The sequence below is a fragment of the Pan paniscus genome, chromosome 17 (genome assembly GCF_029289425.2).
Source record: "Pan paniscus chromosome 17, NHGRI_mPanPan1-v2.0_pri, whole genome shotgun sequence".
Classification (NCBI taxonomy): domain Eukaryota; kingdom Metazoa; phylum Chordata; class Mammalia; order Primates; family Hominidae; genus Pan; species Pan paniscus.
In genome coordinates, this window is record NC_073266.2 from 76,208,897 (window position 1) to 76,236,443 (window position 27,547).

The 27,547-nt window shown below is 42.1% G+C and overlaps 2 protein-coding genes and 1 pseudogene across 4 annotated transcripts in view; 2 read left to right on the plus strand and 1 right to left on the minus strand.

Moving 5' to 3' along the window:
- Nucleotides 1-500: 500 nt before the first annotated feature.
- On the minus strand, nucleotides 501-2,365 carry LOC117976815 (collagen alpha-1(VII) chain-like). The gene is made up of 2 exons (XM_034943827.4): nucleotides 1,961-2,365; nucleotides 501-1,300 (listed from the first exon to the last, which is right to left on the minus strand). Exons 1-2 carry the CDS (start codon nucleotides 2,135-2,137, stop codon nucleotides 1,103-1,105), a joined length of 375 nt encoding a protein of 124 aa, XP_034799718.1. The 5' UTR covers nucleotides 2,138-2,365; the 3' UTR covers nucleotides 501-1,102.
- MALT1 (MALT1 paracaspase) overlaps nucleotides 1,933-27,547 on the plus strand; it is an 84,990-nt gene continuing 59,375 nt past the window's right edge. For 2 of the 3 annotated variants that reach the window (XM_034943825.4, XM_034943826.4), the window contains exons 1-3: nucleotides 1,933-2,344; nucleotides 11,503-11,669; nucleotides 26,662-26,783. In XM_034943825.4, coding sequence (XP_034799716.1) covers nucleotides 2,136-2,344; nucleotides 11,503-11,669; nucleotides 26,662-26,783 — 498 coding nt within the window. In that variant the 5' untranslated portion in view covers nucleotides 1,933-2,135. The remainder of the gene's footprint in view (nucleotides 2,345-11,502; nucleotides 11,670-26,661; nucleotides 26,784-27,547) is intronic. The other variant, XM_063597343.1, reaches the window with a different exon arrangement.
- On the plus strand, nucleotides 20,062-24,590 carry LOC117976816 (large ribosomal subunit protein mL37-like; annotated as a pseudogene).

Consider the following 27,547-nt stretch of genomic DNA (forward strand, 5'->3'; position numbering starts at 1 on the left):
AGTAGGTCACCTAAGTTCCACCACTAGACTAGTAAGTGGCAGCAACATCAAGTTTCCAATTCAGGACTAACTTTAAAGGTCACATTCTACTATACCATTATGCCCATAAGAGAACCACAGGAGTGAAATTATGTCATAGAAATATTAACATTTGGTTGAGAAGAGAAAAAGACCAGTCAAAAAATGTAATGTCAGTTTGGGTAGAGGATGGAGGGTGGCGGGTAGTGACTGGATAGGGTATAAAATTGCTAGGTGGAAAAAAAGGTTGGGAGTAGGGTAAAACGAGGGAGGCAGTCACTTGGGAAGCCAGGGTGGGGGCGTACAACTCGAGGTCAAAACAGTGCCCAGCTGAGCTATATTGGCTAAGAGTAAATAATACTGGCACCCATTTAACTCGTATGCACACGAGAGGTTGCATAAGCAACACTTTGTACATGGCAGACTTTTCTAAGAAGTCTAAATTTAGAAAACCTCTGTTGAATTTAAATTAAAAGGCAGGATTCCAGTAAAGACTAGAAGATTTTATTTCCATAATTGGCACATGCAGGTAATAGATCCTCAGAAAATATTTGTACAGTAATTGAGGACAAAACAGGAAGGCACCTGAAGTGGTTGGGAAAGGCTTGCCAAGTCAAACTGAGTATGAAACGGCACTTGTATGTGTAAGGGTAATAGCATTTATTGAGTTATCTACGATGTGCCAGTTACCGAGTTAAGTGCTTCACATACATCAACTCCTTTAATTCTGGCAATAACTGTATATAAACTGCATTGTCAGTCCTGTGTTAATAGATGAGGCAGAGAAATTAAGAAACTTATTCAAGCTCCTAACACTTGAATCGAGCAGATCTTTCATGCTCTTAGCCATCTCACTGCAGTCTGAATTCTTAACTTATGCTAGAGTGAAGTTTAATGACTGCTTGTGCTAGAATGTGGTGGAGACTGTATGGCGCACCTACCTCGCCAACATGTATAAGAATATAGGTATCCAAATTATTGGTCAGAAAATCCTGCGGCCTTGGGTGATGAAAAGCTAATGGCAACAGAAATTGGGCCAGGAAGCCTCGTGTAGGGAACTACCTGACTGGTCACATTTCGTAAGTTACTTCCTTTTTGTCCCAAACGAAGCCATAGTTTTCAAAGGGATAATGGCCTTGGATGTTGCTAAGATTGGCAGAGAGAGCTCAGGTGTCGTCCATTCCGGATCATTCCAGGGAAAGGCATCCTCTACAGGGTTGCCTGCTTTGATGACGGAGATTGCGGGCGGCAGTCTGACGCGGTGTAAACCAGATGATTCCTGCTAAAAACAATCATTTCCAAGATCTGATTAGCCCTAAATATGCCACAGCTCAGTTTGCAAAGTAGTAATTGTTTAAAAGTCTAGGCAAAGATTTTGGCCAATTCCAACTCAAGTATCCGGATCTCCAGCACTTCTTCCCTCTAGCAATGCCATACACATCTAACCCTAAAACGAGGAAGCGTCCGCTGAGGTTGCCCACTGCAGGATGCTGGTGTGTCGCCGGGCACATGAAAGTCCCTGAGTCAGGGGAGAGCGCCCGCCGGGGACTGCGGGCGGGAGCCGGCGACTGAGAACCGCTTGCCCCGCTCTCTGGCGTGAGTACGCAGGCCTCCTCCCACGGTCTCAGGAAGCCCAGACGCCGCAGGCTTCCCCGCCGTAGAGGAGCTGCCGGGGCGTAATTCCTCCACCGCTTCCTCCTCCAGCTGCACCCACCCGTCCTTTCCTGCTCCGGAGGGCCGGGTTTGAAGCGCGCGCCACGGCCAGCCCGGGAACGCGGGGGAGGGCGAGGGAGGCGCGCAGCCGCACGCACACAGTAGGCAGCCCCGCCCCGCCCCTCGAGGCCCAAGGTCCCGCCCCTCGAGGCTCCGTGCCCCGCCCCCCGGGTGCCCCGCCCCTTTGCGCGGCTGGCGCGGCCAGCCGGCCAGGCTCCCCTCGGCAAACCTGTCTAATTGGGGCGGGGAGCGGAGCTTCCTCCTCTGAGGGCCGTGCCGCGCTGCCAGATTTGTTCTTCCGCCCCTGCCTCCGCGGCTCGGAGGCGAGCGGAAGGTGCCCCGGGGCCGAGGCCCGTGACGGGGCGGGCGGGAGCCCCGGCAGTCCGGGGTCGCCGGCGAGGGCCATGTCGCTGTTGGGGGACCCGCTACAGGCCCTGCCGCCCTCGGCCGCCCCCACGGGGCCGCTGCTCGCCCCTCCGGCCGGCGCGACCCTCAACCGCCTGCGGGAGCCGCTGCTGCGGAGGCTCAGCGAGCGCCTGGATCAGGCGCCCGAGGGCCGGGGCTGGAGGAGACTGGCGGAGCTGGCGGGGAGTCGCGGGCGCCTCCGCCTCAGGTGAGCTCGGGGCCGCGGCAGGCCGGGCGCGCGGGTCGAGCGGGGTGGGCTGCGGTGGGGAGGTGGGGGCGCTGTCGGTGGGGCTGAGCGCGGCGGGGGCCGCCGGCGTGAGTGAGCGGAGGTGGGGAGGACTTCGGTCATTGAGGCGGAGCGGAACCCAGCAGCTCCCCGGAACGCCTGGGGTTTGAGAGCGGGGCCCAGGGCTCTGGAGGGTGGAGGCAAAAGTGGCCCAGCGGCTGCCTCGCTCCCTGTTCCCACCCCCGCCCCTGGTGAAAGGGAGAAGTCGAGGTTGACCCCGGAGGATAGTGAGAGAAGGAAAGCTGTCAGGGGACCCCTAGGATGGGGCAGTCATCCAGAGGACTTAAAATGCAAAAGAAAGGGATGTGGACACTGCTCTGGGAGACCTAAGGAAGGCTGGGAAGAAGCGCAGGCGAGGTGATGAATGCAGAGGGTGGGGTGCAGGAATTCATGAACATTTTGCAAGGTGTTGGGAAAGACTGACGCCGAACTCATCATCTCCCTCCATCAAACCAGGTTACCACGTTCTCTTCTTGACTTCACCATGAACATGAAACTCGAAGTAAAACTATTTTCCTTGTTAGGTTTGGAATGGCTGTATTAGGGTTCCTGAAGTTTTGGTCTCGAGACTCCTTTACCCTCTTAAGAATTATTGAGGACCCCAGAGAGCTCTTATGTGGGTTAGAGATAATACATACATGTAATACATACTGATATTTACCACCTTTGAAATTAAAGCTAAGACATTTAAAAAATATTAATTTATTTAAAAAGAATAACCCATTATATGGTAACAGAAATAATACTTTCGTGGAAAAACAAATTTTCCAAAACAAAAAAGTCTATTAGAGAAGTGGCATTGGTTTTCATTTTGAAGATCTCTTTAATGTCTTGGCTTAATCACAGAGCTGGATTCGTTTATGTGCTTCTGCATTCAGTCTGTCGCACTATTACAGGTCACAGAACGTTGGAAACTGCAGTGTCCACTCCTGAAAGAATGAATGAAAAAGCTAAATAAAGTCTCAATATTATTATGAAAAATCTTTATGACCTTGTGGACCCCGCGAAAGGGTCTCAGGAACTGCACTAGGGGTTCCCAGACCCCACTTAGAACCATTACTTTATACCATTGTTGTAACTTTGGCCTGCCTTTGAACCCCTTAGCAGTTTTTTGAACTTCTCAAATGACAAAGATTTGTCTTACAGTATAATTATTTGTACACATCTTTATAATATTCTGTTATGTGTAGAGGTTAGTAAATACTTGATGAGAGGAAAGTCATTCATTCAAAATGGTATTTATTAAGTGCTTATTATTTGCTAGAAATTTTAGAAGATAAAAAACTAACAAATATTCAATTCCTAATCATAAGGGTTTATCCAGGAATGGACTATTATTTGGGGACCTTTACAATAACATATTAAATGCTGTGTTGGGTATGAATGATAATGGATTTTTATCTTTTATTGAGGACATGGTATGTACCATAAAATGTACTAAATGTTTACATGCTGCTGCTGCTGCTTCATTCTTCTTCTTTATTCATCTTATTTTTGGATTATCTTTTTTTTTTCCAAGATGGAGTCTTGCTCTTTCGCCCAGGCTGGAGTGCAGTGGTGTGGTCGTGGCTCACTACAACCTCCACCTCCCAGGTTCAAGCAATTCTCCTGCCTCAGCCTCCTGAGTAGCTGGGATTACAGGCGTGCGCCACTACAGCCCGCTAATTTTTTTGTATTTTTAGTAAAGACGGGGGTTTTGCTGTGTTAGCCAGGCTGGTCTTGACCTAAGGTGATCCAGCCGCCTCAGTCTTCCAAAGTACTGGGATTACAGGCATGAGCTACCCTGCCTGGCCACATTATTTTCTTAAACCCTCCTGACAACTCTGTTTCAGAGTTTGGGATTGAGGCAAAGGATAATAGTGACTTGGGATTATTGCTTGTGCAAAGGAGTAATGATGTGAGGAGGGAATAACTAGCAAGGCCTAGCAGAGAAGTGGCATAATTTTTTTCTGTTCTAGGAAAAACACGTTGGGCTTTTGGATATGCAAAAAAAAAACAAAAACAAAATATTGTTATGCTAGGTACATAAATTTTTGAATTTCTGGACTTACCATAATGTAAAAAATTGTCTTTGGGGGCAGATCTCCAGAGTATTACGGTGCTAACGAGTACTCTGGTTAGGGAAGGTTCTGGGCTTCCTGAAGAAAGCCGGGTATGGAGGACTTCTACATGGCCATGAAGGAGGGAGAAGAAAGTCAGCAAGGCCCTGCCAGGGAAGAAGCGTGGCTGCTGGAATCCAAAAGCAGTGGATACTTGATGTTGGGTGTTGTGTTTTCCTCGCCTGCCTTCAGTCAGTTTTTGTTAAAGGCTACAAAATGGTCTTAGCTTTGTTTGGGGGAACTAAAGGAAATATTTGAGGCCACTTTTCTGTGGAGTCACACAGAGAGAAGGGGACAGTTGCCTAACAAGAGGTGGCAAGCACAAAGGGCATGCAGTTGTGGAATCTGAATTTGGGGTGGGAAGTCTGATGAGAGGCAGATGGGTTTCACCTGTCTTTCAAGATGGTGAAGATTAGTTTTGAGGAGGTTGGTTGGGGTGAGAAGGGTTGGAGAATTTGGGAACGTTAAGCTCATCCCTATTGAGATCAGAAGAATTAAACGGACTTTTTTCAAAAAACAGCACTGGGAGCTTGGGGGCTGGACAGTGAAGCAAGGTCAGCTGGGGATGCTTACTCTATTTAAGACAAAAAAGTTATTGTAAAGTGATTTCATGCTGTTGGGAGAAGATCTGTGACACTAGAAGGTCCTAAAGGTATTTTTTCTCTGGTGCCAAAGACAGGAATTATAGTGTGAGTGTCTAGTCCGTGTGGGTGACAAGTCCCACGAGGCTGTGAAGTGCTTCCTTCAGTCACTGGATCTGCAGCCCTAGAATCTCGAAATGTTGCCCATTCTGTTTCTTTTTCTTCTCTTCACTTTTTTTTCTGACACTTTACATCTTTCCTCAAACTGGGTGAAAATTTAATAATACAAATAAGTAAACCACAAGAAAAGAGCCCGTTCAAACTGTCTACAAGAGATTAGAAATAATTGTAAATGTTTTCATTGCTGATGACTCAGAGTAAATCCTTGTTGATAGCTTAGTTCCCCACAACCATGTACATTTGGGAATGTGCTATAGTCAGACCCGGCCCTGATTCCATTCGAGACTGACCTGGACACCCTTTGCTGTTAGTGTAGATAGACACAGACTCTGAGGGTCTTGCCCAAGCTATGTAAATTCTTTGGTGGCATGGAACATCTGAGCCCTAAGGATGGCAGACCTTCCAGGAGGTTCTAAATGCTGCCTAAAATTCTGTTAAGTAGGGAGCTTAGAAATGGGGCTGTGGAACCTGGACCATGGAAAAACAGTCATTGCATACCTGCTGAGTAGAAGGTGCACTTTTAGCTGCAGAAATCCTGCTTTCATGCAGTTTATTATAGGAATGAGAACGTGTAAAAGGCTCTAACAGAAGGTTTCCTCCCAGCCTGGGAAACATACTGAGACCCTATTTCTACAAAAAAACAAAAAATTAGCCAGGCATAGTGGCACAGGCCTGTAGTCCCAGCTACTCTGCAGGCTGAGGTGGGATTGCTTGAGCCCAGGAGTTCGAGGCTGCAGTGAGCCTCAACAATTATTATTGAAATTCATTCAGTAATCATTCATTTATGAATAATTAATATGGACAAGACAGAATTTTATTGATTTAGGTATTGTCAACCTCCAGCATGGTCGACAGAGAAGACCTTGTCTCTAAAACAAATAAACTAAAAAAGGTTTCCTTCTCGCCCTCTTGGTCTTATCCTTCAGTCCCATGACTTTACATTTATTTGGGTTGATTACTCCTAATTTCTATTTCCAGCCCATTTCTCTGCTTTGAACTCCTAGATTCACGTATGTAAACACTTGTTTGCCATCTTCTCTTGAATGACTAAGACACGTCTTAAATATAACATGTCCAAAATTTAACACGTCTTCCCTTATTTAACCTCTTTCTTTCAGTTTCTGCACCCTCTGGTTGTTCAGTCCAAAAACTTCGAATTCATTCCTGACTCCACTTTTACACACAAATCGTTTTTGTCAGCCCATCCTGCCTGCTGTACCTTCACTATATATATGTAGAATCCAACGTCCACTGCTGGCACGCTGGGCCAAGCCACGTTGTCTCTCAACTAGATTATTCCAGTAGCCACTTAACTTCTCCCTGTTTTGCTTTGCTCCCACCCCAGTCTGTTACCAATATAGCAGTAAGAATTATTCTTTTAAAACATCACATCAGGTCTTATTCCTCCTCTGCTCAAAACTCTCCTATTGTGGCCAGGCGTGGTGGCCTCACACCTGTAATCCCAGCACTTTGGGAGGCCAGGGTGGGAGGATTACTTATGCCTAGGACTTCAAAACCAGCCTGAGCAACATAGAGAGACCCCATTAAAAAAAAATGCCAACTCTCCTATTGTTTTTCCATCTCAGAGTAAAAACACCATTAGCTACCAGTTCACTCTTCAACCTGATATCTTCTTATCTCCATCCCTCTCTACTCTGGTCACATGTGCTTTCTTGCCTTCCTTTGGACACAGCAAGTCTTTGTACTTGCTGCCTACTCAGGCTGAGATGGTCTCCACAGGTAACCACATGACTTGTTCACCTCACTGAGCTCTTCTCTGATCATAATATTTAAAATTACCCTCTACATCTGCTCAGTGTTACCTGTCTACTTGCGTTACCTCCACAACACTTAAGACCATTGGTTAGTTGGATACATACACAAAAAGATATCTCTGTGTTTATTTAAATTTATGTCTGTACTTCTCTAGAATGAAAGATCCAGGAAGATACAGAATTTTGTTTTGTTTGCTGCTGTATCCTCAACACCTAGAAAAAACAGTGGCCTATTTTAGGTGATGGATAAATAGATCAAATTAATGAATAAAGATTCCAAATAGTATATGTACCAAGAGGAGAAGCAGAAGAACCTAAAAACAGCATTATGGTTTGTCCCCTAAAGGGTGTATAATACATTCTATTTGATTATATATTTTTTAAAGATAAAAATAGAGATATTTTTAAAAAGCAAAGTACATTTGTTTCAGTCATAAAGCAGTTTTTAAATTAAATCAAAAATTCTAAATTAGGACTTTCAGAAACTACTTCAAAGCACACTCTTACAGGAATGTAACTTAAAAAGGAAAGAAAGAAAAGTTAGGTATGTATAAGCATCATCTTAGCTGAAAGCCAGTGCCCATACGGAAAATCAGTAAAACAAAAAGAGATACAGAGTCTTCTTTTTCTCCTGTGCCTCTTGTAATGGAAGAGAAATCATCTGTACTTCAATTTGATCTTTGTTCTTTTGTGGGGAAGGAAAGCCAAGTGTTTTTAATTTTCTCTATATCAATATAGACATTAATTAAAGCATCACTTGGTTGCATTTGATGAGATGGCTTCTTAATTTCATTTATCAGATCCTGGTAAACTTCTGAATCATAAAAATTATATTTAGCATACAGCATCCCTATTTTTACAAATCTCATTCTAATTATTTACAAAATTAGTAATCCTTGTATTGTTTCTAATACAGGTTCTTTCACTTGGGTATTTCAGAAACTAGTAAAATAAAATTTCACAAAATAAGAGCACTAACAGGCAGCTTCACCTTTTTATGTTTTCTGTCATCATAGTCACCATTGTTTCTTAAAAGAAAGAACACTTTAACACCTAAAAATGGAAAAGACAATTTTAGAATAAAAGACAGCTTTGTTGTCCTTATTTTTATCATTTTACCTTGGACTGCAGATGGTGCTGCCACTGGTCTACAGTCCAGAATTTGAGACTGGTTGACTTGTGATATGATGATTCACATTTAACAAGAATGGCATATTGAATATAATAAAATCGAACTAGGATGCTTAGAAAAGAATACCTAGTAAATATAGTGATCACAGGAGGCCTTAGAGGACATTTTCAGGTTACCAAAATAATAGTTACTCAAAAAAATGTTTAAGGAAAAGCTAAAATTGTTTCAGAAATAAGCATAGTTGAGAAATTAGCTTTAATATTCTTTTAATATCCCCATATTCTTATTGCATAATAAGAGCTAACCTTTATTGAATGTCTGTTACTTGCCAAGCACTGTGTTAAGCACTTCTTACATGGATTAGCTATTTAATTCTAACAACCCTATGAGGTAGATAATATTACTAATGATATTAATTTGATTGTATACATTTTTTCCATATGAAATAATCAACATTATCACTGAATTTTAAATCTTGGGTAACAGTATAAATGCTATGACAGCATCTTCATAAGACTACTCAAAATGAATGAGGATTAATATTTCAAGCAATAAAATAGTTTGCTAACCTTGATTCTGTCACACCCTGGCACTATTGTTTCACCTCTTGCATCTATTCAGGCTTTCAGCCTTGACAATTATGATTGAAATTCATTCAGTAATCATTCATTAATGCATAATTAATATGGACAAGACAGAATTTTAGGTATTGAGGGATTTTATGTCTGTGTGTGTGTGTGTGTATACACACACATACATGTTTAATATGATGAGGTTTCTGTTTTCAAGGAGTTTACTATAATCTAGTTGGATAAGGCAGCTTTTCTTCATGCTCATGAAGAAAAGCTCACCGTTCTAAGGTGAAATTACGTGAGATAAAACATGAAACAAGTCTGCACATGACTGCTTAAGGCCCAAATCCAGGCTGCTACCTATTTCATATAGCCCATGATCTAAGACTGGTTTTTGTATTTTACGAATTGTAAAACAAAAAACAACAAAGAAGAATGTGTGATAGAGACTCTGTGGCCCAGAATATCTAAAATATATCCTTGCTGGCCACTTAGAAAAACAGTTGTCTATAAAATAAGTGCAGTTAGGAGACTGTGTCTATAAAGTGTGTTTGGTGGACTGGTGTGGTCTAGGAGGACCTTGTAGAGAAGCTAGAGTTAATATGGGACTGTAATTCAAATTGGCAGGAAAAGGAGCAGGATCTGCAAAGATGGATGAGGTGTGAATTCTACAGTATATCATGCAGATTATCTAAACACTTTGGTTGGCTGTTGTTGGTTATGTTTATTTGGGAAAGTTTTTCTGTCGTTGATTGCTCGGTTTTTTCTTGATTCTTTTGTCTCCCCTTGAATGTTTAATACTTGTACTTTCCCCTTCTATAAAATGATTACAATTCATATCATTGTTCCATTCTTCATGGCCTTCTATGATCTGATCTTAACCTGTGTTTCTAATCTGGTATACCACTACTGCACACAATAACATGGAAAAGGAAATTGTATATGTATGTTAAATACTGGTATTTTTAAAAGAGTAGTTTTAACAAAAGGACAATAAGACATTCTTTAAAGGAAGGGTTAGCAAACTATTTCCATAGAGGGCCCAATGGTAAATATTTTTGGCTTTGCAGCCAGGTATTCAGCTCTGCTGTTGTATCAGGAGAGCTGCCATAGACATTTGTGAATATGTGAATGAATGAGTGTAGCTGTGCTCCAGTGAAACTTTATTTACAGAAATCAGGTAGCTGAACACATTTGGCCCACAGGCCATGGTCCCTGCAATAGGATATTTCTAGGTACTTAGAAGTACTTTGGTTTTTTTCTTTCTTTTTTTTAAGACCGAGTCTCGATCTGTCGCCCAAGCTGGAGTGCAGTGGCATGATCTCAGCTCACTGCAATCTCCGCCTCCTGGGTTCAAGCGATCCTTGTGCCTCCTGAGTAGCTGGGACTACAGGCGTGCACCACCACACACCGGCTAACTTTTGTATTTTTAGTAGAGATGGGGCTTCACCATGTTGGCCAGGCTGGTCTCAAACTCCTGGCTTGATGAGATCTGCGTGCCTTGGCCTCCCACAGTGCTGGGATTACGGGTGTGAGCCACCGTGCCCAGCCTAAGTACTTTGAATGTCAATAGTACTGGTTCTCTTTCTAAATATACTTTTTAAAAATTATCAAAAGAGCCAGGAGTGGTGGCTCCAGCTCTTTGGGAGGCAGAGGCGGGATTATTGCTTGAGCCCAGGAGTTTGAAACCAGCCTGGGCAACATAGCAAGACAGCATCTCTATTAAAAAAAATTATCAAAAAATAAATGCACATAAAAAAATCAACAGTACAAAAGGGGTTATAGTGAAAAGTAGATCATCCAGCCATGAGCTCTACTGTCTTACCCTCCGTGAGGCAACTATGGCTACGAGTTTCTTAGATACCTTTTCAGAGTTTACTCTCCATGTATAAGAACACACACAAATGATCTTGGTAATAACAAATGCTGTTCTGTATCTTCCTTTTTTCATATGAATACACACATAGACATACTACCTTGTTAATACAAATAGTAGTGTATTATACACAGTTTTTTATGTTAATTCCTTCATTTCTCAGTATGTCTTAAAGACCTATGCCTTTACCTCAGGCTCAGTTTTTTTAATGAATTAACCGTATTTCATTTGATATACATGCCATAATTTATTTAAACTAGTAATTAAGGATATTTTAAGTATTTTTCAATTGCTAACCTTGTAACATTGATTGTTCTATCTAGTGTCATTTTCGAGACATTAGCCTCTCTTGCTTTCAATTCATAGTACTACCACCACCGTTTATATACATGCATGTGCTATGATTTAAGATATTTTGGCTCCCTGATGGAATGAGTGCATATGTCTTTCACTCAGGAGGCAGCAGAATGTAGCCTACTGGGGCTTCATTTGGGGTCATTTTGTCTTTCATCATCTTTGAAGAAGGAGTAAGGAAATTTTTCTGGCCTTCCTATTCCCCATTCCTAAATTAAAGGCAAAAAAACCTTTGTCAGTATCAAGGCTCAATTTCTCTCACATCCTGTTTCTGGGTTTCTCATTCTCCTGATTTAATAATCATGGGAGCTGAGTGGGAGAAGGGAATAAAGAGGAATTCCCCGTGATGAAAGAGGAGGAAAGGATACTCGCATTCATTATGTGAATAGTTTGTCACCACCCACCCACTCACTTGTGATTTATTCCATACAGCACCACCGTGGTCCAGATATATAGCAGGTGTATCATGTGGAAGAAAGCTGTTGACTTGAATTCTTTCTGTTGCTTTCAGTTGCCTAGACCTGGAGCAGTGTTCTCTTAAGGTACTGGAGCCTGAAGGAAGCCCCAGCCTGTGTCTGCTGAAGTTAATGGGTGAAAAAGGTTGCACAGTCACAGAATTGAGTGATTTCCTGCAGGCTATGGAACACACTGAAGTTCTTCAGCTTCTCAGCCCCCCAGGTAGGTTTTGTTCTTAGGATTATTCTCCAGGAGTTCATGGAGCCAAACTTAGAAGAAATTATCTCTTTTGACCAGGTGAATTGTGTTAAGTATTTTTGGAAAATGTAAATGTGTAGTGCCTTGTTTGCTTTCCCAGGTTGAAGCAAATGCAATGCATGAATATTGGTTGGATTGTGGTTGAAGAAACCAGCTACATGAGACATTTTTGAGATAGTTGGAAAAATTTGAATGTAACTACATATTTGATATATTAAGTAATTATCATATGATAATGATACTATAGGAGAATGTCCTTTTTTTAAAAGGAGATGCGTTTTAAAGTATTTAGGGAGAAGATTCCTATGACATACATTGGAATAGTGCAGCCAAAAAAATGAACATATATTTATTCCTATGTATTTATATAGATGAAGTAAAGCAAGTATGACAAATGTTTAAGTTTTTTTTTGCTGCAGTGAGGCTTTTGAATGTTGATTAACTCAACCTTGTAACCTTATGAGTTTTTCCTGAATTACCGATATTGGGTGAGGCTTTGCACTTCCCACATCAGGCGAGGCTTAGGAAACAGTCCCTCTTCTCCATTCAGCTGCTCTCCTCTCAGCTGCAGATAGAGTTGGTCTACAGCAGTGGTGGAGGGCAGGAGGGACATGCCATCGAAGTTGCCTGGTTGTGGCAGCACTGCAGACCTCCTTCCTTACCTGGGGATCCAGTGGGCCATTATTTGTCCCACAGGAAGCAAAGAGGCTGGTTGAGCTTGGAAAGGCAGGTTGAGCTTGGAAAGACAAAGGACCTGGTGCACTCTATTTTACGTGGTTTTGATGTATACCATTTCAATATATAACCAGCTTGGTTATGATATATTTTTAAGTTAACATGAGGAACTTAAAACCATAAATGAGATGTTATTTTTTATTGTTAGTTGTGGGATAGGGAATTAGGAACACATGGTATAGTGGTATGCTGTCAGTTACATGTACCAGAAACCCCAACCCAAATAGGCATAATAAAGAGAATACATTTCTCCTTCTAATTGAAAAGCTTAGAGCAGGTTTGGCTTCAAGAGAATCAAGGAACAATCCTGTTCTCAACACGTTGGTTGGTTTTTGTCTTTGCTCTTCCTTTCTTGGCATTGGCTTCCTTCCATGACTGACTCTCCACATAGCGCAAGACGTCTGCTGGCTTTTTCTGGGCTCCTTCATTCTTGCCCCAGCAAAACCCAGAGGGTTCATCTAGTTAACTAGCTTCGGTCAAATGCCTAGCTCTAGACCTGTCACTGTGCCAAGGAGATGGAATGTGCTGACTCGCCTGGCTTGAAGCCAGGAGTGGAGTTGGGTTGAGTCTGCTTTCCTGGAACCACATGGATCACCAAACAAAATTGAAACTATTAGAAGGAAAAAGGAAGCAGCAGATACTGGGGAGGTAACCAAAAAGTTTACTACAAATGGAAAGGGCCCTGGATTATAAATAAGGAGACTTGGACTCCCAATCATCCCCTGCTTTACAAGGCCCGCTGTAGATGGTAAAATAGGCCTCTGATAAATGCCCTATGAATTTGATACACACTGTATTGGATGCTTGCTTTCTACTTCCCAGCGCCTCTTCCTACCAACAGGGCTGGGGTGGGAATAACTAGCTGCTAATGCCACCTTCCCAAATGCAACTGTTGTTTGGCACCAAACAGTAAACTTTCTTTTTTAAACCTGGCCCATTACTGATAGAAACAGTAGAGTTCCTAAAGTGGTATTTATTAATTTTTATATTGCTGGTGCTTGAAGTAGCACCCAAGAGTTGTGACATTTGAAATCTACTAGTCTAGGTTTCATACTGGTAAAGTCCAAGTTCTCATACTTAGTAAAGTCTCATACTTAGTAAAGTCTACTTTTGCTTACTTTACTAAGTTCTCATACTTTATTGAATACCAGGGCCTCTGAAAGCTTAGGAAACCTTTCTGGGAAGTAAATATAACATGTATTTCATTCTCTTTTTCAATAATTATGCTTAATTACTCTAACCGTTATTTGCCAAGTCTATAATATGAACATAAGTATTCTCTACCTCACAGAGTTATAGGAGCTGCATGAGATAATGTTGTGTTGAATTTCATCTATACAATGACAGGGGCCTCATATCTCTTTTGATTTGTGTTGTGATCACTGGCCTGAGATCTAGGGTTTCGGAATTTTTAAGTTTCCCATATGTGAAACCGGGCTTGACTGAAATTGAGTCATATATTTACTTAGGTGTAACAATTTGCCTGAATTTTAAAAATAACACAATATTTTGTATTTTTATTTTTGACAGGCCAGCAACTAATAAAGTGCCACCCTAATAAACATTAGTAATCTTCCTTTGAAAAATCCATTTTTGCTCTTTGTGTTTTTCTCCAAATAGGATTAGCACTTTTCTATCAGTGTTCCCCAGTGAAGATTATCCTGATGATATTTGGCTTACAGACTTTCTTAAGATTATCTCATAGGGCTTTTTTGCATTTGAGGAGAGAATAGGAAAGGAAAGCAGTTTATTTTTTTCTTTTTGTTTTTAATTTTCTCTTCAGTACATTTGTGAGCTGTAGGGAAATATTATTTGTTTTATTTTGTTTTTTAAATTTTTTGTGATAAAGGGTCTTGCTTTGTCTCCCAGGCTGGAATGCAGTGATATGATCTCAGCTCACTGCAACTTCTGCCTCCGGAGCCTCAAGCAATCCTCCCGCCTCAGCCTCCCGAGTAGCTGGGACTACAAGCACGCACCACCATACCCGGCTAATTTTTGTATTTTTGGTAGATACAGGGTTTTGCCATGTTGCCCAGGCTGGTCTTGAACTCCTGGGCTCAAGCAGTCCACCTGCCCTGGCCTCTCAAAGTGCTGGGATTACAGGCGGGAGCCACCGCCCTGTTTCTGTGTTACCACTTGTGCACTGTTTCTGTGAAGTTTTATGTCATGTTAGCCGTATAATATCCTTAGGAATTGGTTGTTGCTTGAATGTTAGTTATTGATTTAACAGCAAACATTTTGAGATCTAATAAAGCTCAGTAATTTTAGGAAGAAGTAATTAATTTGTTAGCTTACTATCTGCATCTAATATGCATAATCTAAGATTTACTTTTTTTTTTTTTTTTTTGAGATGGAGTTTTGCTCTTCTTGCCCAGGCTGGAGTGCAATGTCACGATTTTGGCTCACCGCAACCTCTGCCTCCCAGGTTCAAGCGATTCTCCTGCCTCAGCCTCCCGAGTATCTGGGATTGCAGGCATGTGCCACCACGCCCAGCTAATTTTGTATTTTTAGTAGAGATGGGGTTTCTCCATGTTGATCAGGCTGGTTTTGAACTTCCGACCTTAGGTCATCCACCCACCTCAGCCTCCCAAAGTGCTGGGATTACAGGCGTGAGCCACCGCGCCCAGCCAACTTACTCTATTTATAGATAGTAGAATAAAGAAATATAAGAATTATAGAGAAGAATTTTAATATTTTAATAAAGATATTGAGAATAAAAACTATTTTAATTATATTAAGAAGATAAGCTCTGATAGAATCAACTTAATTGGTGGTTTGCCTCATGTATTCAATAAAGTTTACTGTATTGCAATGCCCTTGCTGTGCTAGGCATTATGCTAGGTACTGTGAGTTTAGAGATGAATAAAACAATAGTTTCCACCTGCTGATAGGTCATAGTTTAGTAGGGGAGACAAACATATAAAAGATCATATCCAAGACAGTTGTAAAAAATATATATATATAGTAAGTTTATCTGATCTCCAGTTTTCCCTCTTTGCTATATTCTTGAGTCTTAGTGAAAATACAAAATAGAAATATTCTAATGTTTTCTCTCTTTTTTGCATTGATACTATTTCATAGGAGGACATTACTTCTTATTCCACAGGAAGTCTGATGATTTTCCTCTGTCCTTACAGAGAGAAGCCTGGTTTGAGTTATGCTGTGAACTGGCCTTTGAGGTCTAAATGCAGGGAGATGGGGAAACTTTAGATTTATTTTGATTAAACGAGAAACTATAGTCTTACGTTGCCATATTCTGTTCCAAGTGACGGTGGAACAACAGTCAGAGGTAGCTCTGAAAGGTAACTAACTGTCATGTGGAGTTTCTCTGTCTTTTGAGAAACTGACCAAGTTTCTTTTCTGGATTTGTTTTGGTGCCCAGAAATAGCTAGAGCAGTATCCATGCATCTCTAACTAGAGCAGTTTCTGTGATGAGGAGCCAGCTTCAGCAGTCACTCAGCATGTAGTCTGAGTGTAAACTCACTCTGGAATTATAATTTTATATATTTTGTGAAGGAGCCTCAGAGAATTGAGGTTTTTACTCTCTGTTGCTTTCTTTTTTGTCGAGCATTTCCACTGCACATGGGTTGGCCAACTTGCCCCTCAGTGTGGTCTTACTTGAATTATATGATAGAGAAATCGCTTCTAGTTTTTATGTGTGGATGGTGTTCATCCCATTTTCCAGCGCTAGTAAATTGTTTCCCTACTTTTATTCCTTTGCTCATCTCAGTGGGAATTGTAGAAGGAGGTTAAATGAATGTGTTGAAATGGTTTTGAACCAAAGGTCTGTAATGATTTTTTTTTTAGATCTTATTTAAGTTTCAAAGACTGATTCCAAAGCAACCAATATTGACATCTGTATAGATAGACTTAGATGTGTAGTTCAAAGTGCTTTTGTTTCTTTTGTTGTTGTTTGTTTGCTTTTTGAGTCTCACTCTGTCACCCAGGCTGGAGTGCAGTGGCGCGATCTTGGCTCACTGCAACCTCATCTCCCAGGTTCAAGCGATTCTTCTGCCTCAGTCTCTTGAGTAGCTGGGATTACAGGCGCGCGCCACCACACCCAGCTAATTTTTATATTTTTAGTAGCGACGAGGTTTCACCATGTTGGCCAGGCTGGTCTGAAACTCCTGACCTCAGGTAATCCGTCCACCTCAGCCTCCCAAAGTACTGGGATTGCAGGCATGAGCCACCACACCCAGCCTATTTTTTTTAAGTGAAAACATTGTGAGTGTAGAATTATAGGCTTCATCAGTCCTAGTTACATACATCACGAAATGGTTGCCTGGAGAAGTGATGCCCTTAACCTGGAATGGGCAGAGCAGAGGCTGAACGATGGGAGCTGTTTAGAGAGAACTAGCATTCTTGATGTGGATCTCATTAAGATGAATCCCAAGTTGCTTTTCAGCTCCAGTGCTGCAATATTGCCATTTTATTTCACTCTTCATATGAAAGGTGCCTCACTGAGGGTACCTATGAGATGTCTGTGGCAGGGTCATGTGCCATCTTTTCAGTGGCACCTTTTCCATTTGCCTCTACTCCTTTTTTATTTCATACCGTTTTTTCTCAGATCCGTTGTAACATATGCATTGTTATGTTTTGGCTATTTTTGTTACTTTTTTATCTCTAAAATAAGTGCAAAGGTTGTTTAATGTTATTCTTTAGTTTCTAAAATACCTTTACTTCACATTTTATCTTCACAATTCTGTGAAGCGACAGAACAGTGCTATTGTGAACATTTAAATTTTAACCAACAAACATTTACATGGAAAACGAGATTTCCAAAAGTGATCATTTGGCCAAAGTCACAATTATTGACAAAGGTAGGATTAAAAACCAGGTCTGCTGACCCTGACCTGAACTCAATACCATTTCCATAATGCTAGGAAATTTCTGAATTAAGAAACTTAGTTCTGTATTATTACCTCAGTTGCCTCTTTGACCCATGGACTTCAATTTTTTTCTTCTTGCCAACTTAAAAAGTGCTCAAAGACTGGATCTTATTTGTAAGGGACTTTTCTTATTTCATGAATATGAGGAAATTGGCAATTATTCCTAAAAGAAAAATATCAAGAAGTGAAAAGAGAAAAAGATGGTATGGATGTGCATGAGGATAAGCAATAAGTAGAGGGAGAGAAAGGGCTGGTGAGCAAGGCCTGAAGGAATGTCTTTCTGGATGTGGAGTGTGGAGGGGAGTCTCAGGCAATGTAACAGAATAAGGGATGTGATGTGGGAAACTAGATTTAGCTACAATCTATACAGATTTCAACTGACATGTAAGAGAAACATATGTGGACATACTTTGTGTAATGCCGTAGGAGGGACACACATGGACCTACTTTGGTTATATACTGGGGGAAATTGTTAGAGGAAGAGGAATGATATTTATTTGGGCACACTGTAGGGCATGTGGGTACTCTTCTGTGATAGCATAGAAGATTGCAGAGTAACTTTGAGGACAAGTTTTAGATGGAAGTTGATGAAAATCTTTTTTTGTTTCATGGCCTCTGAAAGTAGATGGACTTCAGTGTATGGAATAGATCTGTTTTTGGAAAAAGTATTTATTGATAAACTAGATCAACATTTAAATGCGTCGTGAGAGAGAATAACTTCAAGGGAAGCTATGTGTCCTTTTGTCAAAAATTATCCTAATTTATCTTTCTTATAATTTCAGCAGGGTTTTAAATTTTTGTTTTATTGCTTAATAGCATGTACTTGTTTATCGGCATATGTGTGTGTAGTTGAAAGCACGATCCTTGGTTCCATCGTACCTAGTCACATTCTCCCAGGCTTACAGGAAATCAAGTAACTTCTCTGACTTCTTTGTAGATGTTATCTGAAAAATATGCTTGTTTACCAGGAAGCTGTGTGTTCACCGTTTAAAATAGAACTTTCATTTGTATGCCTTCGTACAGCCTACGTAGCACTATACCATATTCTTTTTTTACCTTTGTTCAGCACCTTCTCACTAGTGGGTGCTGCATTGGGGTGGCTAAGAGTTGACCATGGGTCCCTGTCGCACAAGGCTTTGTGGGAGGAAGGAAATTTGTGTGGTTAAAACATGGGAGGTATTGCAACTCATTTTCTTGACTATTCACCAGGGGTGGTTTCCAAATCACATTTTGCCTTTCAATTCACAGTCTTTGAAGCAATAAATTGTATATATATGTTACACACACACACACACACACACACACACGTTTATTAATAAAGTTGTTGGTGCAGGACAGGCTTATAAACTGTTAATTTAGATGTACATTAAAAGCTACTTTGTCTTGGCCAGGCACAGTGGCTCACACGTGTAATCCCAACACTTTGGGAGGCTAAGGTAGGAGGATCTCTTGAGGCCAGCAGTTCCAGGCAGCATATGAGGCCAACCTGGGCAACATAGTGGGGCCCTGTTTCTACAAAAAAAAAAAAAAAAAATACTAATTTTAAAAATCACTTAGTCTTGTGTCCCATACAAAGGAAGGATAACTTTTAGAACCTGGCCATATGGTCCCTTTCCAGTAGTCACCTGCTTCTTTGTAAGATACTCTAGAGGAAAAACCCTTTCCATCCTTCTTGTCTCTTATCTCCTTGTATAATGGCAGAGAATATTTGCCATGGTATATTCATGAGCCGTGTCCTGGTGTGGGATTGCTCTTTGTGTGATACACTTTCTCAGTAAGGTAGGCTCACTGTGGCAGAAAGCGGGATTACCGTGGGAGATATATTGAGAATCACCAAGAGGCCGGTCATGGTGGCTCACTCCTATAATCCCAGTGCTTTGGGAAGCTGAGGTGAGGTGGATTGCTTGAGCCCAGGAGTTCAAGACCAGCCTGGGCAACATGGCAAAACCCTGCCTCTACAAAAAATGCAAAAATTAGCCGGGTATGGTGATGCACACCCGTAGACCCAGCTATTGGGGGTGCTGAGGTGGGAGGATGGCTTCAGCCCAGAAGGTTGAGGCTGCAGTGAGCCCTGATCATGCCACTGCACTCCAGCCTGGGTGACAGAGTGAGACCCTGTCTCAAAAAAACAAAAAGACAGAATCACTGAGAAAGCAAAACATAAGGTTTAAAACCTTTAAAAGGCAAGAAAACCTAGGTTTGCATCCTGGTTCTGCCATTTTACAATGTAAAAAAAAAAAATAGTCTCAGAGAGTTTAATTTACCCCAGGTAATTCGGGTGACCTTCTGCAAATTACGTACCTTTTTTTCATTGTAACATAGATGTAATTAGTATCTACCTTGTGTGGTTATTTCAAAGGTTAGTGATAAAAATGCCTGGTGCATGTAAAGCAGTCAGTAACTTGCTGCTGTAGTAATTTCTGTTATTATTATATATATTCAACAAACACGTGTTGAACACCCACTAACACCCACTGCAGTGCCATATGTGGGCACAATTCTAGGTGCTGAATGAACTGGTGACTAAGACCATCAAGGTCCTTGCCCTTGCCCTCATGGAGCTTCTATTTTAATACCTAAGATGGACAGTAAGAAACAGGGATTTTAGAGAGTGAAGGACACTGAACTGGGTGAATGTAATAGATAACTGGGGGGTGGGAGGGTACCTAATTTAGAGACATTTCCCAGAGAAGCTGGTGATATTTTAGTAAGAAACCTGGATGATGAGGAAAGAGCCTGCCATGAAACAGTAGAATAGTGGAAGCCAGTGGGGTGGTGGTTGCGGGGGATGGCAAAGCGGAGCTTGTGGGGAGAACCCAGCAGAGGACTGGTAAGTGGAAAGGCAGAAAAGAGCTTGGCTTATAGAAGGAAGGAGGCCCAGTATGGCTGGAGCTTGGTGAGCCTGGAGAAGAGCAGAGGAGCCAAAGGAGCAGTTCGTGGAGGACTTTGTAGCCATGGTTAAGGAATCTGGATTTTTTATTCTAAGTACAGGCACACTTTGTTTTATTATGCTTCACTTTATTGCACTTTGCAGATACTTCACTTTCTGCAAGTTGAAAGCTTGCGGCACCCATGTGTCTAGCAAGTCTGTCAGTGCCATTTTTCCAATAGCATGTGCCTACTTCATATCTCTGTGTCACACCTTGGTAACTCTTACAATATTTCGAACTTTTTCATTATATCTGTCGTGGTGATCTGTGATCGGTGATCTTTGGTGTTACTACTGTGATTGTTGGTGCCTGGTAAGATGGTGGCATCCAGGTGGCGGTCTTAAGACCAGATCAGTATGGTGTTGGTGGTCTTAAGACCAGATCAGTATGGTGTTGGCAGATCAGTATGGTGCCGCTAGGCAGGCACTGACTAGCTCCAGGCAGCTCAACCTTGGGAGCTTCGGAGCCCCGAGAGGTGGAGCCTGTGAGTGGGGCATGCACTCCGTGTGGAAGCCAGAGCCTCCTCCCCTGGATGGAGTGTACGAGATCCCTGGACTGGAGCCCATCCCCTCTGTGAGAGAGATGTACTTCACGCCCGGGCTGCCACCGCTGATCTTCCTGCCCTGGGACCCTGGGTAGAAACACCCAAAATTCTGTTCACCCCGTTCACGACCCTGGGACCCTGGCTCGAAGCACCCAAAGTTCTGCTGCTCAAGCTCCATTCACGAGCAGCCACCATACAAAGACCAGGCCTGCTATGTCTTTCACCAGCGTTGCCGCCTTCTCAGGGGTGTCAAGCAGGCCCTCTGGCTTACCGAGGCCAAGTTAATAAAATGCCTTCCTGAGAAAGTACTTGGCCTTGTTGATGATACAAGGAACCACATAGAGAACCAAGATGAGCGTCTTCTGAATTTGATCTCTCATGCCTGTCTCTGGCACTGTACTGAGGACGGCCCCAGGAGAGAGGCCTGCTGTCTGGTCATTGTGGACAGTCTGATACAGTTGTGGAAGTCTCAGATTCTCAGGCATCCTTCTCTGGCCAGGCAGATTTGTGCCCAAAACTCCACGTTATCCACCACCTGGAATTGTGTCTGTTCTTCAGGGTCATGGTTCTAGTGGAGCCGGCTGAGTGCCAAGGATCCTCTGCCCCCGCCATCTCCTCCAGAGAAGAGGTTGAAGCTATAAAAATCATGTTCTCGAGGCCTTCTGTCCTCTCTCCCCACTACTGATCTTCAGGAATGCAATGTTTCTGATGTGAAAGATGACACAGGATTCTGGGAGGGCTATCCTTACCCCTATCTCCATATCCTACACTTCCTGGAGAAAGCCGATTTGCAACCACATAGCCTTCAACCAGATCAGCTGTGGGCCAAGATGATCCTGTTTGCTTTTGGCATTGCCCTGGCTCAGGCCCAGCTCCTCTGTGGGAATGACACCAAGATCTCGGAGCAGCCCGTGGTTGTGCAGAGTACATGCACAGACGGACGTGCATTCCATTTCCTGGTGTTACAGTAGAACACCACAGACCTGGCCTCTTAACAAGTGTGGCAAGAGTTTGGTCTGGGTGGAATCATGCCAGCTACTCTCTCAGCATTTTTGGTGTCTCCCAGTGATCAAAAAGAAGGTGGGACCGGGCCCAGTGGCTCACGCCTGTAATCCCAACACTTTGGGAGTCTGAGGTGGGTGGATCACGAGGTCAGGAGATCGAGACCATCCTGGCTAACGCGATGAAACCCCGTCTTTACTAAAAATACAAAAAATTAGCTGGGTGTAGTGGCGGGCACCTGTAGTCCCAGCTACTCTACTCAGGAGGCTGAGGCAGGAGAATGGCATGAACCCAGGAGGCGGAGCTTGCCGTGAGCCGAGATTGCGCCACTGCACTCCAGCCTGGGCGACAGAGCGAGACTCCATCTCAAAAAAAAAAAAAAACAAAAAATTAGCCAGGCATGGTGGCACGTGCCTGTAATCCCAGCTACTCAGGAGACGGAGGCAGGAGAATTGCTTGAACCTGGGAGATAGAGGTTGCAGTGAGCCAAGATCGCGCCACTGCACTCCAGTCTGGGCGACGGAGCGAGACTCCGTCTCAAAAAAAAAAAAAAAAAAAGAGGGTGGTTGTGGAATGTGTTGGGCTGACTGGTTTCCAGTGGGAGACATCCAGGAAGTTTTTAGCTCTGTATTTACATGGTGCTACGTGAGCCAAGGACCACTCTGAGGCCCGAAACCCACCTTTGCCTTCTCCCACTGAAGAGGGCCTGGGGTCCCCCTGGAGCCTCAGTGCTCATCTAGCCTGGTGGTCTCACTGACAACAAAGAGCCCTTGCATTGCAAAGGAAAAAAAAAACTATTATAATTGTTTTGGGGTGCCACAAATTATGCCCCTATAAGAAGTTGAGCTTAATTGATAAATGTCATGTGTATTCCAACTGCTCCACCAACTGGCCATTCCTCTCTCTCTCTCAATCTCTCTCTCTCTCTCACTCTCTCCCTCCCTCCCTTCCTCCCTCCCTGTCCCTCTTCCTCTCCCACCTCCCCCCTCCCTCTTTGGACCTCCCTATTCCCTGAGACACAACAATATTGAAATTAAGCTGATTAATAACCCTACAATCGTCTCTAAGTGTTCAAGTGAAAGAACAGTGACACACAACAATATTGAAATTAGGCTGATTAATAACCCTACAGTGATCTCTAAGTGTTCAGGTGAAAGGAAGAGTCACATGTCTCTCACTTTAAATCAAAAGCTAGAATTGATTTTACTTAATGAGGAAGGCATATCAAAAGCTGAGATAGGCTGAAAGCTAGGCCTCTTGTGCCAGTTAACCAAGTTGCGAATGCAGAAGAAAAGTTCTTGAAGGTAATTAAAAATGCTACTTCAGTGAACACACGAATGATAAGAAAGCAAAACAGCCTTATTGCTGAGATGGAGAAAGTTGTAGTAGTCTGGATAGATCAAACCAGCCACAGCATGCCCCTAAGCCAAAGCCTAATCCAGAGTGAGGCCCTAACTCGCCTCATTTCTGTGAAGACAGAGAGGTGAGGAAGCTGCGGAAGAAAAGTTGGTTCATGAGGTTTAAGGAAATAAGCTGTCTCCGTAACATAAAAGTGCAAAGTGAAGCAGCAAGTACTAGTGGAGAAGCTGCAGCAAGTCATCCAGAAGATCTAGCTAATGCCAGGCATGGTGGCTCGTAATTGATCATGGTGTCTATAATCCCACCACTCTGGGAGGCCAGGGCAGGAGGATTGCTTGAGCTTAGGAGTTTGATACCAGCCTGGGCAACATGGTGAAACCCCGTCTTTGCAAAAAATACAAAAAATTAGCCAGGCACAGTGGCACCTGCCTGTAGTCCCAGCCACTCAGGAGGCCGAGGTGGGAGAATTGCTTACACCTGGAAGGCGGAGGTTGCAGTGAGCGAGATCATGACACTGCACTCCAGCCTAGGTAACAGAGTGAGACCTTGTCTCAAAACAAAAAAGCAATAAAAGATCTAGCTAAGATAATTAAAGAAAATGGCTATAATAAACAGATTTTTCAGTGTAGATGAAACAGCCTTCTATTGGAAGCAGATGTCATCTAGAACTTTGATAGCTAGAGAGAAGTCAGTGCCTGGCTGACTCTTGTTAGGGGCTAATGCAGCTGACAACTTTACGTTGAAGCCAGTGCTCATTTACCATTCTGAAAATCCTAGGGCCCTTAAGAATGATGCTAAGAAACTGCAAAGTTTTTGTCCTGAGTAACCGGATGGATGGTGGTAGGCTGTAAGACTGGTTTACCATCTTTGAGATGGGGAAACTGTGGGGACTGGCAGAGGAGTAGATTTTGTGTCAGAAGGGATTTGGGACATATAAAATTGGTGGTGGCTATAGGACATTCAAATTTAAAGCCAGGATAGCCAAAACTCCTATATTTTTTAGATTTATTACTTGTTCTCTTTTGTCATTGTTGCAACTTTTTCCTGTCACATCGAAACTTGGGAAATCAGAATCTTTGTATTTTAAAGTTGTGATGTAAAACTTTCCTGGCAGATGAATGGTAAATGTGGGAACATTAAAATACAGTGTTATGAATTTGCTGGCTTCAGCAAGAGTGCTTATCCCATTTTCCACCTTTCCTACCAACATGTATCACAGATTTCAGAAAAATTCTGAACTTCATCAGTCCTGTACTAACTTGGCCTCGACATAAAGGATTAGTGAATATGAATGTCCTCCCTTGGCAAGAGTTTAAAATTCTGAGAGGCTCTACTATATTTACTAAAGATTTTCTAGGGCTTCTCGAGGCCCTCAAATGTGCTAGTTTTACAATAAATATTTACTCATTTTTAATTTTGCTTTTATTTAGTATCTTTGTGCTGTGACTTTCATGAACATTATTTTTTTTCCTAGAAAGTTTAGTACCTTTGATGTATTAAGATTACTGTTATTTACACTGTTTCCTTTTTACTTGTAATCTTGTTTTGTTTCTTTGCATTGGTGGGTGGTAGAAGAAAAAGACACTGTTATGAGGTCACATTCAGTATAGACAAGGAAAGAAAATAAAAGTAGGTGCAGGAAATTAAGTTTTATAAGTTTTAATTATCTTTTTCTTTCCTTCCTAAAAGCCAGCTAACGCAGTTTTATTAATTACAACTTTTGCAAATGTAAGCTTTTCTAGCTTTGGTTTCTTTTATGTCAGTTATCTATTGCTGCATAATAAATTACCCCCAAGTCAGAAGTGAAAAACAACAACTGTTTATTATCTCACACAATTTCTGAGGATAGTAGTCCAGAAGTGGCTTAGCTGGGTAGTCCTGGCTGAGGGTCTCTCGTGAGGCAGCAGTCAGACTGTCAGCCAGGTCTGCAGTTATCTGAAGGTTTCCCCAGGGTTGGAGGATCTTCTCAGATGGCTCTCTCACAGGTGTTGTCAAGAGACCTCATTTCCTCACTGGCTGTGGCGGGAGATCTGTTTCTTTCTGTAGAGATATGGTTTGGCTATATTCCCACCCAAATCTTATCTTGAATTCCCACGTATTGTGGGAGGGACCTGGTGGGAGGTAATTGAATCATGGGGGCAGGTCTTTCTCTGCTGTTCTTGTGATAGTGAATAAGTCTCATGAGATCTGATGGTTTTATAAAGGGGAGTTTCCCTGCCCGCACCTTCTTCTCGTTTGTCTGCCGCCATGTGAGACATGCCTTTCACCTTCCACCATGATTGTGAGTCCTCCCTAGCCACGTAGAACTGTAAGTCTATTAAACCTCTTTCTTTTGTAAATTGCCCAGTCGTGGGTATGCCTTTATCAGGAGTGTGAAACAGACTAATACTCTTACCACTTGAGCCTCTCTGCAGGGCTACCTGAATGGCCTCCTGCCACAGTCATGTGCTTCCCTGGGGCGAGTGAGTGAGAGAGAGGCAAGAGAAGGAGTTGGGGGTGTTCCATTATTGACTAGGATTTTCTTCCAAATTCCTGTCAAAAGTCTTCCAAGCTTAGATATTGGCAGTTATTCCTCAAATGAGGAATGTTTGTGTCACAGGTATATCAAATATATATCTCACTGCTCTGTTTCTGTGTCTTTCTCTTCCAAAATCGTTTTCATTTCAATGCTAAATAATAATGCAGTCATTTGAAGACGTTTTCAATGGTGTTGTCTTTGTCCATTGCATGCTTCCATAATACAGTACCACAGACTGGGTAATTTTTAAAGAACAGACATTTATTTCTCACAGTTTTGGAGCCTGGGAAGTCCATGATCAAAGAACCAGCTTCTGATGAAGGTTTTCTTGCTGTGTCCTCACGTGGCAGAAAAGAGAGAGAACCTACCTGCAAACCCCGTTATTACAGCGGCATTAATTCATTCGTGAGGGTAGAGCCTCTCGCTAGGCCCTACCTCCCAACATTGTTACATTGGGGATTCAGTTTCCAGCGCATGAATTTGGGGGCACACATTCAGACAATAGCAGACATTGCAACTTAACACTTCTGTTACTAACAGTGCACGTAACTTGACTGAAGTGGCAGCCATATGAGCATTTATGACCAAACATTTCCATGAGCTAACACTGAGAACTACCCTGTGGCTGTGCCTGACAGGCATCTGTTATAAGGTGCATCCTGATTTCAGAAGTGTTAGAATATGGGGAAAAAAAGCTTCTAGAAATTGAAGAAATATGGTAAATAATTTTCTCCCCCACCCAATCATGGGGAAGTACAATAGATCAAAGTCTTCTGCAAGTAAGTTTCTTTCCTCTGATTTTACAAAAGCTGCAACTCACAAAGTGTAAATTGATTGAGAAGGAGATGTGAATGAGTGATTTATGACAAAGATAAATATGCAGGTTATTTCTAAAATGTTTCAATTTTTGGTTTCAGATGTATAAACAAGGAAAATCCCTCTTTTGTGACTTTAATTTTTTTTTTTTTTTTTTTTTTAGGAATAAAGATTACTATAAACCCAGAGTCAAAGGCAGTCTTGGCTGGACAGTTTGTGAAACTGTGTTGCCGGGCAACTGGACATCCTTTTGTTCAATATCAGTGGTTCAAAATGAATAAAGAGGTAATTTTTAAAATATATCTTTTAATTCTTCCAAGGAGAGAGAATGATAGAGAATTAATTAACATTATCGTCCTAAATGTAGTTTTAACAGTTTGGTAAAAGAGTCTGATAGACATTGCTAGGTTATTACTGAAGTAGTCAATAGTCATTATTTTGGTAAGACAGTTCCAGAATTGTCTCATGAAAACATTGTAAACAATAATGAAATTAGTTCTCCACTCTAAAAATTGTGGAAAATAGGGATTACTTAGGGCAACAGTGTTAGCGAGTATAAAACATCACCAGTACATTCTTGTGTATACAAACTCTTCACAACAGATTATGTTCCAACCAAAATCTTTAAAAGATTTTCAAGGCTATATGGAAAGTTAATGTGCTATTCTTTTTAAGAATTCCACATCACTGTTTTATCTGTATCAGAAGATTTAGGACCTTGTGGTAGATTCTGAAGTAAAATTCAGAATGGCAGAATGGGCCATTTATTCCTTTTGTGAAATGATTGGATCCCTGCAGCACCCAACAAATAATTTAAATTCACATTTTAGAATTCTCTTTTCTTCAGAGTTCCTTGAGCCATCTTGCACTGGGGATTTCTCAGTGGGCTGGCTGCCTGCATTGTGTCCCACTTCTGTGGGCTTTTATCTTCGATCTCCCCATCCCTCTCTATCCTCCTCCCACTTCCACGGTACCTTGAAAGTCCATATTCTTTTCACTCTGTTAGTCCCAGTAATTCAGCTTTCTTCCAAACTTGATGTCACGTCTCC